This window comes from Dromiciops gliroides, chromosome 3 (genome assembly GCF_019393635.1).
Source record: "Dromiciops gliroides isolate mDroGli1 chromosome 3, mDroGli1.pri, whole genome shotgun sequence".
In the NCBI taxonomy this organism is placed as follows: Eukaryota; Metazoa; Chordata; class Mammalia; order Microbiotheria; family Microbiotheriidae; genus Dromiciops; species Dromiciops gliroides.
This window is the reverse complement of record NC_057863.1, coordinates 455,032,423-455,046,179: the sequence shown is the minus strand read 5'-3', so window position 1 is coordinate 455,046,179 and position 13,757 is coordinate 455,032,423. Positions and strand designations below refer to the sequence as shown.

At 37.6% G+C, this 13,757-nt stretch overlaps 1 protein-coding gene across 7 annotated transcripts in view; it reads left to right on the top strand.

Moving 5' to 3' along the window:
• The window catches only part of SLC4A10 (solute carrier family 4 member 10), a 373,536-nt gene that overhangs the window by 208,035 nt on the left and 151,744 nt on the right, over nt 1-13,757 (top strand). For all 7 annotated transcript variants that reach the window (XM_043991252.1, XM_043991249.1, XM_043991250.1 and 4 more), the window contains exon 4: nt 7,117-7,255. In XM_043991252.1, the coding sequence (XP_043847187.1) occupies nt 7,117-7,255 (139 nt within the window). The remainder of the gene's footprint in view (nt 1-7,116; nt 7,256-13,757) is intronic.

The following is a 13,757-nucleotide window of genomic DNA, read 5'->3' as shown; positions in this document are numbered from 1 at the left end:
TTTGCCAAAAGGGTAAAAACATGTTGGTTTTTTCATTTTCAAGGCTGTATTACTCTTATTAAAATGTATGCATTTATTCATTACTGTTATTAATTTTAAATACTGCATTACTATTACTTAATCTTATTCTTTTTTTACATGGAAAGGCAGCATAGTGTACTAGATAGAGGACTTGCCTTAGGATCAGGCACCCCTATGAGACTTAACATTATGGATACCTTTTAAAAATACTTATTTAATTACTTCAAAATATCCTAGATTTCATCAGTATGAATAGCCCTTAACCAATGCAGGCTGCAACATCATCACACTTTCATGAATTTCCATGGCCAAAATATTTGTTCTTTAGTGTCTAACTTTCCAGGGATGAGCCTTTCCACATTTAGGTGGATTTCTAGGTAATCAGGATTAATTGAACTCACTGCACTGGGCTGAGTTTCTACTTGGAGCCTCTGTAGGATCTCCCAGGTGTTCCATTCTGATGGCATAGTCTTCAAGAACCCAGGGTTCCCACCACACTAATATGAAACATCGGAGTTGAACTTTAGTGAAGGTACTCTTCAGCAAGCAGCTGGCAATCCAAATCTGGAGCTCAGAGGGAGATGAGGCTTAAATGTGTGTGATAAGGAAGGAGATAAAGGCCAAAAATGAATTTTTATGGTCATCATGTTATGGATATTAGTGTTTACAAATTTGTGTTAATAGTCCTAAGTACAACCCACAGCCCCTTCACACTGATTATGCTTTTGGTTTATGACACTGTTGTTAGGCTCAGCATGATTTCTGATTTCCTGATACATCATATCAAAAGATCCACCATATCTTTGGAACACATCAAATTACTTTCTCTGACTGTTAGTTTCCAGTTATGGTTATTAGAAAAGAAAGCTGAGGGACTAGAAGAAAAAGTTTTGTTAAAATTGTGTTAGGGAAAAGAGGATGATCAAAGAAGAGATAGGATCACAGCTTAGAATAGATGTTGTCAATAGCGACACAGAGAAAAGGAAGAACTACTAAATGCCTATCTTGCTTCCATTTCCTATGTCAAGGAGAATAATCTTTGGACTAGAAAAGGAAAAATAATCTAGAGTTGGTACTGAAGATAAATCTGTGGAGAATAAGATAAAATATAGCATCACCTTGTAAGTTAAAGTTATCAGCCTCAGATAAACTATACCCAAAGGTACTAAAAATATGGTGGTTGTGATTGCTGATCCACTATCAGTGATCGTTGAAAGTGCATGGGGGCTGGGGCAGCTAGGTGGCGCAGTGGATAGAGCACCGGCCCTGGATTCAGGAGGACCTGAGTTCAAATCCAGCCTCAGACACTTGACACTTACTAGCTGTGTGACCCTGGGCAAGTCACTTAACCCCAACTGCCTCAGTAAAAAACAACAACAACAACAACAACAACAACAACAACAAAGAAAGTGCATGGGGGCGCAGCTAGATGGCGCAGTGGATAGAGCACCGGCCCTGGAGTCAGAAGTACCTGAGTTCAAATCCGGCCTCAGACACTTAACACTTACTAGCTGTGTGACCCTGGGCAAGTCACTTAACCCCAATTGCCTCACTAAAAAAAAAAAAAAAGCGCATGGGTAATCAGAGAGTTACCGCAGAATTGGAAAAGGGCAAATGTCTGGATTTTCAAAAAATTGGCTGGGGGTAGGGAGTGGGGGGGAATGAAGTAAAAAAACAATCAGCCCATAATCATGACTTCAGTTGTAGGCAAAATTGCAAAATTTATTATTTAAAAATGTGGCTTGTGAACATTTAGAAAAGCAAGCAGCGATTGCCAAGTTCCCCAAAGGGTTCCATCCAAATTAGATCATGATAGATAAAAGGAGGAAGGAAGATAATGGTGACAGATAAAAATAGTGAGCTCTCATCAATCAGAAGATCACAGTTGTTCCATGGCAGAAGTTGGAAGTTCATTTGAGAAGGTGCCAAGAGCGGCTGCAATAGGAGGACATGATTATCGACATCACATCCATCCTAAGCTGTGATCCTATCTCTTCTTTGATGGTGGTGAAGCATGACTTTGTAAGATGGGCTGACTAGATATGGTGAGTTCATAATGTAAATCTGGGCTTCCTTAAGTGAAGCAAAGAGCCTAGGACGTGGCTGGTGAGAATTCCATTCTACTTTGTCCTGGTGCCACATTTCAGAAAGGATTTTGATAAATTGGAGATTTCTCAGAGAAGGGAAGCTAGGATGGTAAAGAGCCTTGATTTCAGGCATATCAGAGTTGATTGGTGGAATTGGGGTTGTTTATCCTGTTAGTGGATAAAGAACATGATAGCTGTCTTTTTAAGTAGTTAAAAAGTTAGGAAGAAGGATTAGACTTATTCTGCATAGCTACAAAGGGCAAAGCTTAAAGCAATAGAACAATTTAGAAATTTGTATTTTATTCTAGAGGTAGGTCTCACTGTAGATAAATAAGCATGAAAATTATATAGGCAAGCTAAAAGATTATTTTAAGAACTATGTGGTCATATTAGTGAGTAAAGAGACTAGAAGGTGGGAGTCTAAGTCCAAGTGGTGATAATGTTGAAAAGTTTTGAGAAGTCAAGAGGAGAACTGGCAGATGGTTTCGGTCTCAGTGAAGGAGGAGGAGGTGAAATCTGCTGTCAGTGTGGTGATTGAAAGTATATCTGGGGTCTTGATAAGAAAGGGAAAGATGTTAGAACATTCATTATGGAAGATGAGCTAGGGAGTCAACAAGAGAAGTTTTAAGAATTGACAAGTAGCTGTTAGGGCTCAACTGAGGTTAGGAAAGCAGTCAATAATTTAAATAAACTGCTTTCATAACTTGCTCATTCAATTAAATAGTGTGTAGGCAGGACCAGCTGATCCCAGAGTTAGATGTGGAAGGTCTGAAAGGGCAAGAGAATGAGGTTTTTGTTTGGGAAAGAAAAGCCAAAATGAAGGTGGAATGGGTGCTCTATAGCCATCTGTATTAGTCCTTCCAGTCCTTTTTTAAAAATCTGAAATGAGGGGGTGGCTAGGTGGTGCCATAAAGCACCAACCCTGGATTCAGGAGTACCTGAGTTCAAATCCAGCTTCAGATACTTGACACTAGCTGTGTGACCCTGGGCAAGTCACTTAACCCCCACTGCCCCACAAAAAAAAAAAATCTGGAATGAAAATGACATTCCTCTTCCCTGTTTTGAATCAGAAGTCAAATACTGAGGACAGAGGGCAGATAAGTGTATGCATGCAAGTGTATCTGCCACAACAATAAAGTAATAAGACTAATTTAATCAGTCCCATGCAAAATCACATTACTAAACATATGTTAATATTTTCTCTGTCCACTACCATACTTTAAAAGTGTTTTATTGATGCATTTTTATAATATTGTCACTCCCTACATGAAATCAAATGACAAAAATAAGCACAACTCAATAACACAATAAGAATCTGCAAGAGTCACAAGAAAATGGAAAATTCCCAGGTTATAGGTATCAAAAAAATGGAACTTTTAAAAAGTTATCTAATCACCATTAAAAGTCCAATCATTTAGTAAAATGTAATGCTTTTATTGACCCAGAGCTAAAAGAAAGCTTAATTTATCTCTGGGTAACTAAATGATTAAAAACCTCTTAGTATTCAGCTCGATGAGTAGAGCAGCTTCTAACCCATTTCTTATTAGTTCTGCTTCTCTTTTTCCCTGTGGATCACTTTTTTGTCCTACTCACCACATTATGAGTCCATTTCCTTTTTTCTCCCTTACTGGGTTTAATTGATATTCTCCTGATTATCACTCTCTGGTAGAAAAATTCTGGTGCCTCCAAGAATATGGGTGGACTCACTTTAGATATTCAAAACCATTCATATAAGTTAACTCCATGTTGATAAATTGCATTCAGTTAAGAGCCGGTTTACTGCTTTTCACGGCCTTTAGAACTAATAGGATCTGGGCACCTAGGTAGCGCAGTGGATAGAGCACCAGCCCTGGAGTCAGGAGGACCTAAGTTCAAATCCAGCCTCAGACACTTGACACTTACTAACTGTGTGACCCTGGGCAAGTCACTTTCACTTAACCCCAATTGCCTTACCAAAAAAAAGAACTGATAGGATCAAAATTGTCAAAGCCTATTTTATAAACCATCTAAAGTGGTCTAAATTATTTTATTTATTATGCTTATGACAAATGCTATTCTCAAAATTGCATAATTCTTTCTCAAAAGTATCTGTAATGGATAGCTCCTCCCTTTTATTGACACCGCTACCACTCTATTACAGTCTGTCACCTGCCAAGTCAGAGGGACCCCTACTTCATATGACTGGGACTGGGTTTTTTTTGGTTTTGTTTTGGTTTTTTGTGGTTTTTTGTTGGGTTTTTTTTTTTTTTTTGTGGAGCAATGGGGGTTAAGTGACTTGCTCAGGGTCACACAGCTAGTAAGTGTCAAGTGTCTGAGGCCATATTTGAACTCAGGTACTCCTGAATCCAGGGCTGGTGCTTTATCCACTGCGCCACCTAGCTGCCCCCGGGACTGTTTTTTTAATCACTTTTTGTGATAGGATTAATAACTACTAGGGGTAGCTAGGTGGCCCAGTGGATAGATCCCTGGCTCTGGAGTCAGGAGGACTTGAGTTCAAATCCAGTCTCAGACACTTACTAGCTGTGTTACCCTGGACAAGTCACTTAACCCTGATTGCCTCAAGCATCCAGGGCCATCTCCAATCATCCTGATATGTATCTTGCCACTGGACCCAGATGTCTGCATAGGAGAGAGTGAGGCTGGTGACTTTGCACAGCCCTCCTTCACTTAACTCCTATTCACTGTAAGTCATGACATTACCTCCCAATGTCATGATCCTCTTTGAGAATGAAGGACAAACAACATCTACCAGCATTTCTCCACAACGTAGATTAAGCTGACAATTCTTCCCTCTTGTGACAGGGACTAGCTTTCCCTGAAAAGAGACAAAGTTGTCTGGGATCTCATAATAAGATAAAGTAACTGACCTCAAAGTGCTTATGACTTAATAGGGTAGGATAAATAAATTATATAAAATTAACTTTAAGTTAAAGTGTCATTAGGGTTAAGTGCCATAAAAGAGGTACCCAAAAAAGCACTATGAGGGGCAGCTAGGTGATGCAGTGGATAAAGCACTGGCCCTGGCTTCAGGAGGACCTGAGTTCAAATGCAGCCTCAGACACTTAACACTTACTAGCTGTGTGACCCTGGGCAAGTCACTTAGCCCCTATTGCCCCACAAAAAGAAAAAAAAGTGCTATGAGCATTCAAAAAGGGAAAAGATTAGGATCCACTTGTGGGATCAGGAAAGATTTTATGGAGAAAGTGGCATTTCATTTGGGATCTGAAGAAGATGTAGAATTTTGAGGTGGACAGAACAGCAGCAGTGAAAGCATGGGGGCGGGTTCAGAGGACAATAATGCAGTTTGTATACAGGGTAGAATGTGTGTTTGGGACTACTTCAATAAGTATTTATCAAACACTTCTAATACGTAAGGTACTCTGCTAGGCATTCAGTGATGAGAAATAAAACTAGGAAGATGGGTTGGAACCAAATGCTGAAGTGCCTTGAATACTAGGAAAAGAATTAAGGATTTCATGTGATAGCTAAAGGGAAGCCATCTACGTTCCTTTTGTTGTTGTTGTCATTGTTGTTTGATTTGTTTTTGGCCAAACAGTGACATAATCAGAGCTCTACTTTAGGGTTATAAATTTGGCAGCAGTGCATAAGATGAATGGGAAAAAGGAGAAACAAAAGATGAGGAAATCAATTTTTGTTGCCCATATAAGAGCTAATGAGGGCCTAAACCAGTGTGGTGGCAGTGAAAACAGAAAAAAACAGTCTGGATACAAGAGAGGTTGCAGAGACAGAATCAACAGGTTCCTTTCCAGTAGAATATAAACTGTTTGAGGGGAGATACTTTAATATTTGTATGTCCAGAAGCCTAACACAGTGCCTGACAATCAGTCAATCAATAAACATCTATTCATTAACCAATTAGATTCTGGGAAGTACAGAAAGAGAAGTAAACAAATAAGACCTAATGCTTTTCAGCATGAGTTACAGAGAGAATTAACAGTACTCATCAATACAAATAGGAAGTCAGGAGGAAGATTGATTTAGCTTATTTTGTTCAGAGGGAGATGGTAACAATGAATTAAAATGTGAACATTTTGTATTTAATAATAAGATATCTGGGTAGGGATATACATCAGGCAGAAATAGAGGGCTGAGTCTTAGGAGAGAGGTTGGGGCAGATATACCGATTTAGAGGTGAGGACTGATTAAAAGGAGTAGCCCAAAATCATTTTTGTAAAAGACACCATAGAGGTGAAAGCTTAGAAAGTCAAGAGAAGAGAGCTTGAGACTGAACCCTACAGGATATCTAAATCAGGCAGGTGTTGTCATTAAAACCCATGAAGGGGACAGAGAAAGACCAGACATAGACATGGGAACATTACAGAAACTAGCAAGCTCTTTTTTGAAGTTCATTTTTCTCTGCAAGTGTATTTGACATAACTGATTCCTTATATTGCCCCAGAGCCTGGTGCAGCAGATAGAGCACCAGCTTTGGAAGCATGAAGACCAGAACTCAGCCTCTATCTCTGATACATACCAACTGTGTGTCTCTGAGCAAGGGATTCAAACTTTCAGGACCCTGGGCAACTTTTTAAATATTGAAAGTGACCAATTGCTGATGTATATTGATGGAAAGTTTCCAAACCAGATTTCACAAATGAAATCAAACGTCTGAACCAAAAAAGTATATGCATATCTATAAATACGTATATATGTTTGTGTGTATATGTGTGCGATAAACATTTCCTGAAACAGAAGGGATCCTGTGCACTCTTTCTTTTCTCAGAACGAAACATGTCTTTGGCCATGCTAATGGGCTGGGAGCAGTGTTTCGGATAACCTAAAAGGAATCTTTATATTTGTCTTTGGAAGCGTTATATATGTCTATGTTATAGCAGATTTACCCTTCTAATTATGCTTGGCTTAGGAAAATACTAAAATTAGTTCGAATTTCCTGAGCACACACTGGCCGGCTGGTGGGGGGGAGGTGACTGAGAATGTGCTAAGCTTGAAGCCATGGTAATATCTCTTCATATCTCCGGCTTTCCAGACACCCCATCGCAGAGGGTACAGTTTATTCTTGGAACCGAGGATGATGACGAGGAACACATTCCTCATGACCTTTTCACAGAGCTTGATGAGATTTGCTGGCGTGAAGGTGAGGATGCTGAATGGCGAGAGACAGCCAGGTGAGGATTTGGGGGCATTATGTTTCTAGTCATTGGTAGTAATTCATGGTACAGTGAACATTTGTAAACCCCATGAAGGTCCAAAAAAGAGATCTCTGATGGAAAGCATACACAGCAAACAGCCCAGAGTATTACTATCTGATATTCCTCATCCAGATATATATTATTATGGGATGTAAGTCAGAATGAAATGTGAAGGTAGTAATTATAGTAAACAATGATAGAGTCAGCAGCAGCTGCAACCTTGAAGATAAATGGTCACATACATTGTCTGCCTTCAGAAAAAGATTAAAGCAAACACGAGTTTACTTTCTGGGTTTATTATATCTCTTGCTTCACTTATCTATTAATGCTGCCACTGAATAAGTGTGTGATCATGAGTGATAACTTGGCAATCTTTGTGAAGAGTGAGTCAAAATTATGAAAGCCATAGAAGTCATGACACATTTGGTAGTGGCTATTTGATAGACAAACATGTGTTCCACAAAATGATTCTTGGATAGATGGAGAAAAATACACGTATCCACATATAAATATGAATATATAAAATGTATGTACATATATGTGTTTTATGCCCTTCTATAGCGTGTGCCCCAAACATCTTTAACTTTCAAGTATTTTTTTAAACACCAACTTTTTTAAATAAGGAATTTATTACTTTACAAAGTAATTTGATGGTAATGAGGTAAATTCCAGTTTGACTTTTACATGGTTCCCATAACTATTTCACTCACTCATTTTACATTGTGACTGAAAAGCACTAAATAAAAATAAACTATTATTAGCATTAAAAATTACAGTGGTGATAAACATAACCATATCTATGTTATCCTTTCAAGTAAGTTGAGTGGAATAAAAACAGGATTGTTTAGCATGCTGTAGCCAAAGGACCTGGTTGATTCACCATATTTTTCCTTTCATTAGTTGTGGGGTAAAATCTTTATTTTTAAAAAAATGCTATATAGTTCTTTAGGAATATTTTACTTTATAATATTCCTATCAGGCATATTTTTATAACTTTAATTTTGTAACAAAAGTTAATAAGACCTTGAAATCACAATTAACTATAATCTAATACAGAATTCAGCCTCTTGAAATGACTATGGGTTAACCCTTTATGTACTACAAGTAATTTTTGTTTAATTTTTTATTTAGAAAGCTTTCTAAAATGCAACAGTAAACTTTTTTGCCCTAGTAATCACAGCATATTTTATATCATTTAATTATGTTTTTTATAAAAATATCTTATTAGTCTCATTATTATGAATGTAGAATCATAGATTATAGGGGTTGGGAAAGAACATAGAGGTCAACCAGTAAATCCTTATACAAAATCCTATCATGTGGTCAACCAGTCTGCCAGTCATCAGAATTCCTCTTCTTCTTGAGACAATTCATTCCAATTCAGGCAACTTTAATTTATAGAAAGTCCTTTCTTATAAAGAATTGAAATCTACTTCCTTATAAATTCGACCAATTATTCATAGATTTCCCCTCTGGAGTATAATATTGCCTAAAAATGTTAATATCTCCACTCCCAACCTTCTTTACAAGTCTTTTCTTTGGGTCAAAATATTTGATTCCTTCAACTAGATGATACCATTTTATCCACAATAGAACTGGAAGAAGTAGGTCAGAGAACTATGGTGACTTACTCAGGCAGGCAGGTAGTTAGCAGTGCAGTTGGGATTTGTACCCAGATCTTGTGAGGATTCTTGTATTAATTAATATCTTCAGATCTTACTCATAGTTTGGTTTGGTTGCCATAACTTTTTCATAGTTGGGATCATTGGCACTAAACAGTTAGCTTCATGGTCCATAGTTCCCTTTACGTTAGGAAAGAGACTGCAGAAAATTGTTCTGGTGTAGAAGGCTTTAATAATCAGGAATCAGAAAGTTCAGTGCAAAGATGGCTGCAATAGTCCAGAAGTCATGTGGCGAGGTTCTGAACTAGAACAGAAGCCACAGTAATAGAGACAAAAGGACATTGTTAATGGACACATGGACAGAAGAAGCAATAGGATTCTTTGAAAGAATTTGGTGATGAGTTTATGAACTGGGATGGTTATAAGAGAGGATGAATTGGAGAGGCATTTTAAAGAAAGAGCCAAGATTAAATAAGCTAATTTGAGAAGAGGAAACAAAAGTTGTGCTAAGGCTTTAAACCCATTTCTGAGATAGGGGTGGTCCAGAAATCCTACAAACGTATTTGTGGCAAAACTAACTAAGCTAAGTTACATTAGAGCAATGAAGAAATACTCATTCTACCATCTCTTGTAGTTTTCCATATAGAATATAGGAGATAGGATAATTTTAGAAAAAGATAATAACAAATGCAAACTATTAAATGTATCCCACTTCTGTACTGATTGATTGAGCAAAGCAGTGAAATGTGAAGTACCAGTGGTCCCTTCCAGCTCTATGAATCTGTCATTCTGTGAAAGCAGCAACTGTCTGTATCAGAGGTTAAGAGGCAATGTTATGTAGTACATAAGGTACTGAGTGTGGGATCAGAAAGATCTGTGCTCAAATCCAACCTTTAATACTAACTAGTTAGGTAACTATGAGCAAATAAATGGAGATGCTAGAATCTATTGAGCATACTTCACAAAGTTGTTGCGAAGCTCAAATAAAATAAAGCATACCAAGTATTTTGAAACCATTAAAGGGCTCTATCAATATCGATTATTTATATTATTTTAATAATCCAGAAAATGTCTTTGTATCAATACATATTTCAGCCTTACTTTCTGTTTTCATTTCTATGACATTTCAAAAGGAAAATTTAATACAATAGTAATAATAAAAATAAATAGTGAAATGGCACAGTGAATAGAGTGCCAGGCCTGCAGTCAGGAAGATTGATCTTCCTGAGTTCAAATCTGGCCTCATATACTTACTAGCAGTGTGACCCCAGGCAAGTCACTTGACCTGTTTGCCTCAGTTTCCTCACCTGTAAAATGGGGATAACAGCACCTACTTTGCAGTTGTTGTAAGGATCAAATGCTATAGTAGTTGTAAAGTTCTTAGTACAATGCATGTCACATATAGCATAGGTGTGCTATATGAATGCTTATTTCCTTCCCATTTGTGAAGTAGAAACTCTATTTAAAGTTCCATTTTGTAAAAAAAAAAAATCTCTAATGGAAAACTAAAGAAAAGTGATATAAAATGGCTTCTGTCTATTCTCTAGGCTTTAATGTACAGGGATTAGACCTGTGAGGTATTGCTATAGGAAATGTCATTTGTCTTAGGCATTAAAATACATTCTTGTCTGACATGGGGCCGTAGGTGTTTATTAAGTCACACTTAATTAAAAGTAGCATTTCATGGATATTGTGGGGTGTTTTTTTTTTAATTTTGGAGAGCAGATATTTTAGTTAATCTTTTTTTCTTCTGAAATTCATTCTGAATGCATTTATTTAATCTGTTAAGCCCTTCCTAAAAGTATTACTAGTGTACCTGCCCATAGGGTGGACCTGACTCTGTGTTCTTGAAGGCTAAGTCAGTGGAATGCAAGCCCTGGCAGGTCCAAACAAGTCAGAAAGGCTTTGATTAAAACTAGAAGTGTTTGCCAGCTGTCTGAGGACCAGCCTGGCTAAGTATGGAGAAGCTCATTGTCAGAAGAGCCCCCAGGTGATAGATTTTGGGAATGAAGTAATACCGGAAATTATCAAAAACTCCTGCTGTGATATGGTAGAGAATCATAAAAGATTGAATAAGATACTAAGAATCTCACAGCTTTTATACTGTCTAAAAACATGAATTTAATCATTGACATTTTAAATGTACAATCTTCGCCAACAATAGATCAATTATTTTTTTAAAAACCTCAGAAATTGAATGACATTCATTATATTCTCACTAAACATTTAACCAGACACAAAGAAATTCTTGATAAATGGAAGGGCACTTCCCAAGTTCTCTGAATAGAGGTAAATAAAAGAGGTGGATGGGGTGCTAGACTTGGAGTCAGGAATACCTGAATTCACATCCGGCCTCTCACTCATACCAGCTGTGTGACTTTGGGCAAGTCACAACCTCTGTTTGACTCAGTTTCCTCATCTGTAAAATAAGCTGGAGAAGGAAATGGAAAACCACTCCAATAGCTTTGCCAAGAAAAATCCCAAATGGGGTCACCAAGGTCCAGAGCGTGACTGAACAACAAGAAGAGGGAAACAAGGAGAGAACAATCAAAACTTTATTGAAAACTGTGGCTCAAGACCAAGAAATTTTTAAAAAGCTTCTCAGGAGCCCATGACTGTATATCTGGTGTACCATGAACACTTTTTCAGTAACTGAATTTAAAGGCACTGAACATACTGAGTGATATTTTTTTTAAAACTGAAAATGACTAGCTTAACAATAATAGCTGACAAATAGCAAAGTAATTGTTGATAAAGCATTTATTTATACAACCAATACATCTATACTCTACTACCTCAGTAGCCCTGATACTTTGTAAGTTAGTATTTTGTTTAGAAGATGATTTGGGGAAGAGTAGCTGGATTTGACTAAAAACATTCAGAAATCTGTACCAGAAGCAGCCCAGTTTTAAAGACTTTCACGAATTGATTTCCAAGATATCTCAGAGGGGAAGATTTCAAAAGATTTGAAAAACATAGACAGTACTATTACTGCAAAAGGTTGACTTTATCTTTCCTATCTATACAATCTTAATCAAAGTGTTCTATGAATGTATAATTCTTGATTACCTGAGAAGTAAACTGATGGTATTTTGTAGATGATTTTTGATATCATACCAAATCTTTGCAGACATATCTGATTGGTGGCTCTATCAAAGTATGATTCTGTTGTATTTATTGTTCTTGTGTTTTTTAAAAAGGCATTTGAATCAGCAAAACAAAATGCAGCCTTGACAGGTTTCTTTAGCAAGGTGGCTTCCACTCATACTTTGAAATTATACCATACTCAGTGATAAACTAGACTTGGAAAAGAACTCCTGTCTAATGATATGTTGAGTATTGACATCAAGAGCAGTTATAGGATTGTAGATTTAGAGCTATATTCATTCAATATTTTTTTTTGTTCAGTCATTTTAATCATGTCCTACTCTTCGTGATCCCTTTTGGGTTTTACTTGGCAAAAATACTGAAATGGTTTGCCATATCCTTCTCCAACTCATTTTACAATTGAGACAATGGAGGCAAACAGAATTAAATGACTTGCCCACGGTCACACAGTTACTAAGTGTCTAAGGCCACATTTGAACTCAAGATGAGTCTTCCTGACTAGGCATGATGTTGAATTCAATGCACCACCTAGCTGCCTTACAAATTTATGTTACATTATCTCAAATGGGCTCTCAGTGAAGCAAGATAATTCTTTTCCACCTCCCTAGTCAGTTATCCCACTCATTGCAGCAACTTTTCTATTCCGTTTCATCTTCCTCATGCCTCCCATCGTACCATCTTCCACTTATCCTCTTAGCTTAGAGCATTGCCTCATATTTCACTGGAAAAAAGTGGGACCACATGCTGAGAGATCCCCCTTTTTTCCTCCTCCTTTCATGTCATTCAACCATCATTGCCCATTGTTTCTTCCTTCCTTCAAGCCTTGGGTGAAGGGGTGACCCTTCTAGCCAAGACAATCAATTCTCTCTAAATGCACCATTGATTCCATCCCTTTTCATCTTCTCTGGCAGGTAGCTCAACTATCATCTCTACTTTCTTTAATTTTCAGTCTCTTCCCATCTATTAAATTTTTCTCCAATGTCTAAAAATTTTGCTCTCCCATTCTGGAAAAAAACTTATTTGATCCATCTATCCCCCTTAGCTATCTCTTCTCCCCTTCTTGGCTAAACTACTTTAAAAAAACCCTCTACACTAGGTGCCCTTACTTCCCATACTCTCACTTACTTATAAACCTTCTGATATATGGCTTCTGACCTCATCATTCAAATGAATCTCTAAAGTTTCCAATTGTCCACAGATTGCCAAACATGATGTTCTTTTCTCAGGTTTCATCATTTGACCTTTTTGTTAACTTCAACCTCCTCCTGGATGCTTTCTCCTCTCTAGGTTTTCATAACAATGCTTCTCTTGGTTCTCCTCCTAACTTTCTGAGTATTCTTTCTGTTTCCCATGCTGGATCATCATCAGGTCATATCTACTAACTGTGGGTGTCCACCAAACGTTTTTCCTGAGCCCCCTTGTCTTTTCCCTCTATATTATTTCATTTGGTGATCTCAACAGCTCCCATGGATTATATTATCATCTCTATGCACATAATTCTCAAACCTATTTATCCAGGCCAAATCTGCCTTCTGAGCCCCAGTCATGCCAATTAGACATCTTAAACTGCATGTTTCCCTTAGACATCTGAAACTCAACATGTCCAAAAAAATACTTCTACCTTTCTCACGCCCAAATGTTCCCCACTTTTCAATATCCCTGCAGTGCTGAGGGCACTGTCCTCCCAGTCTCCCAGGTATGCAAATTTGGTGTCATCCTCAACACCTCACTTATCTTACACTCATTCT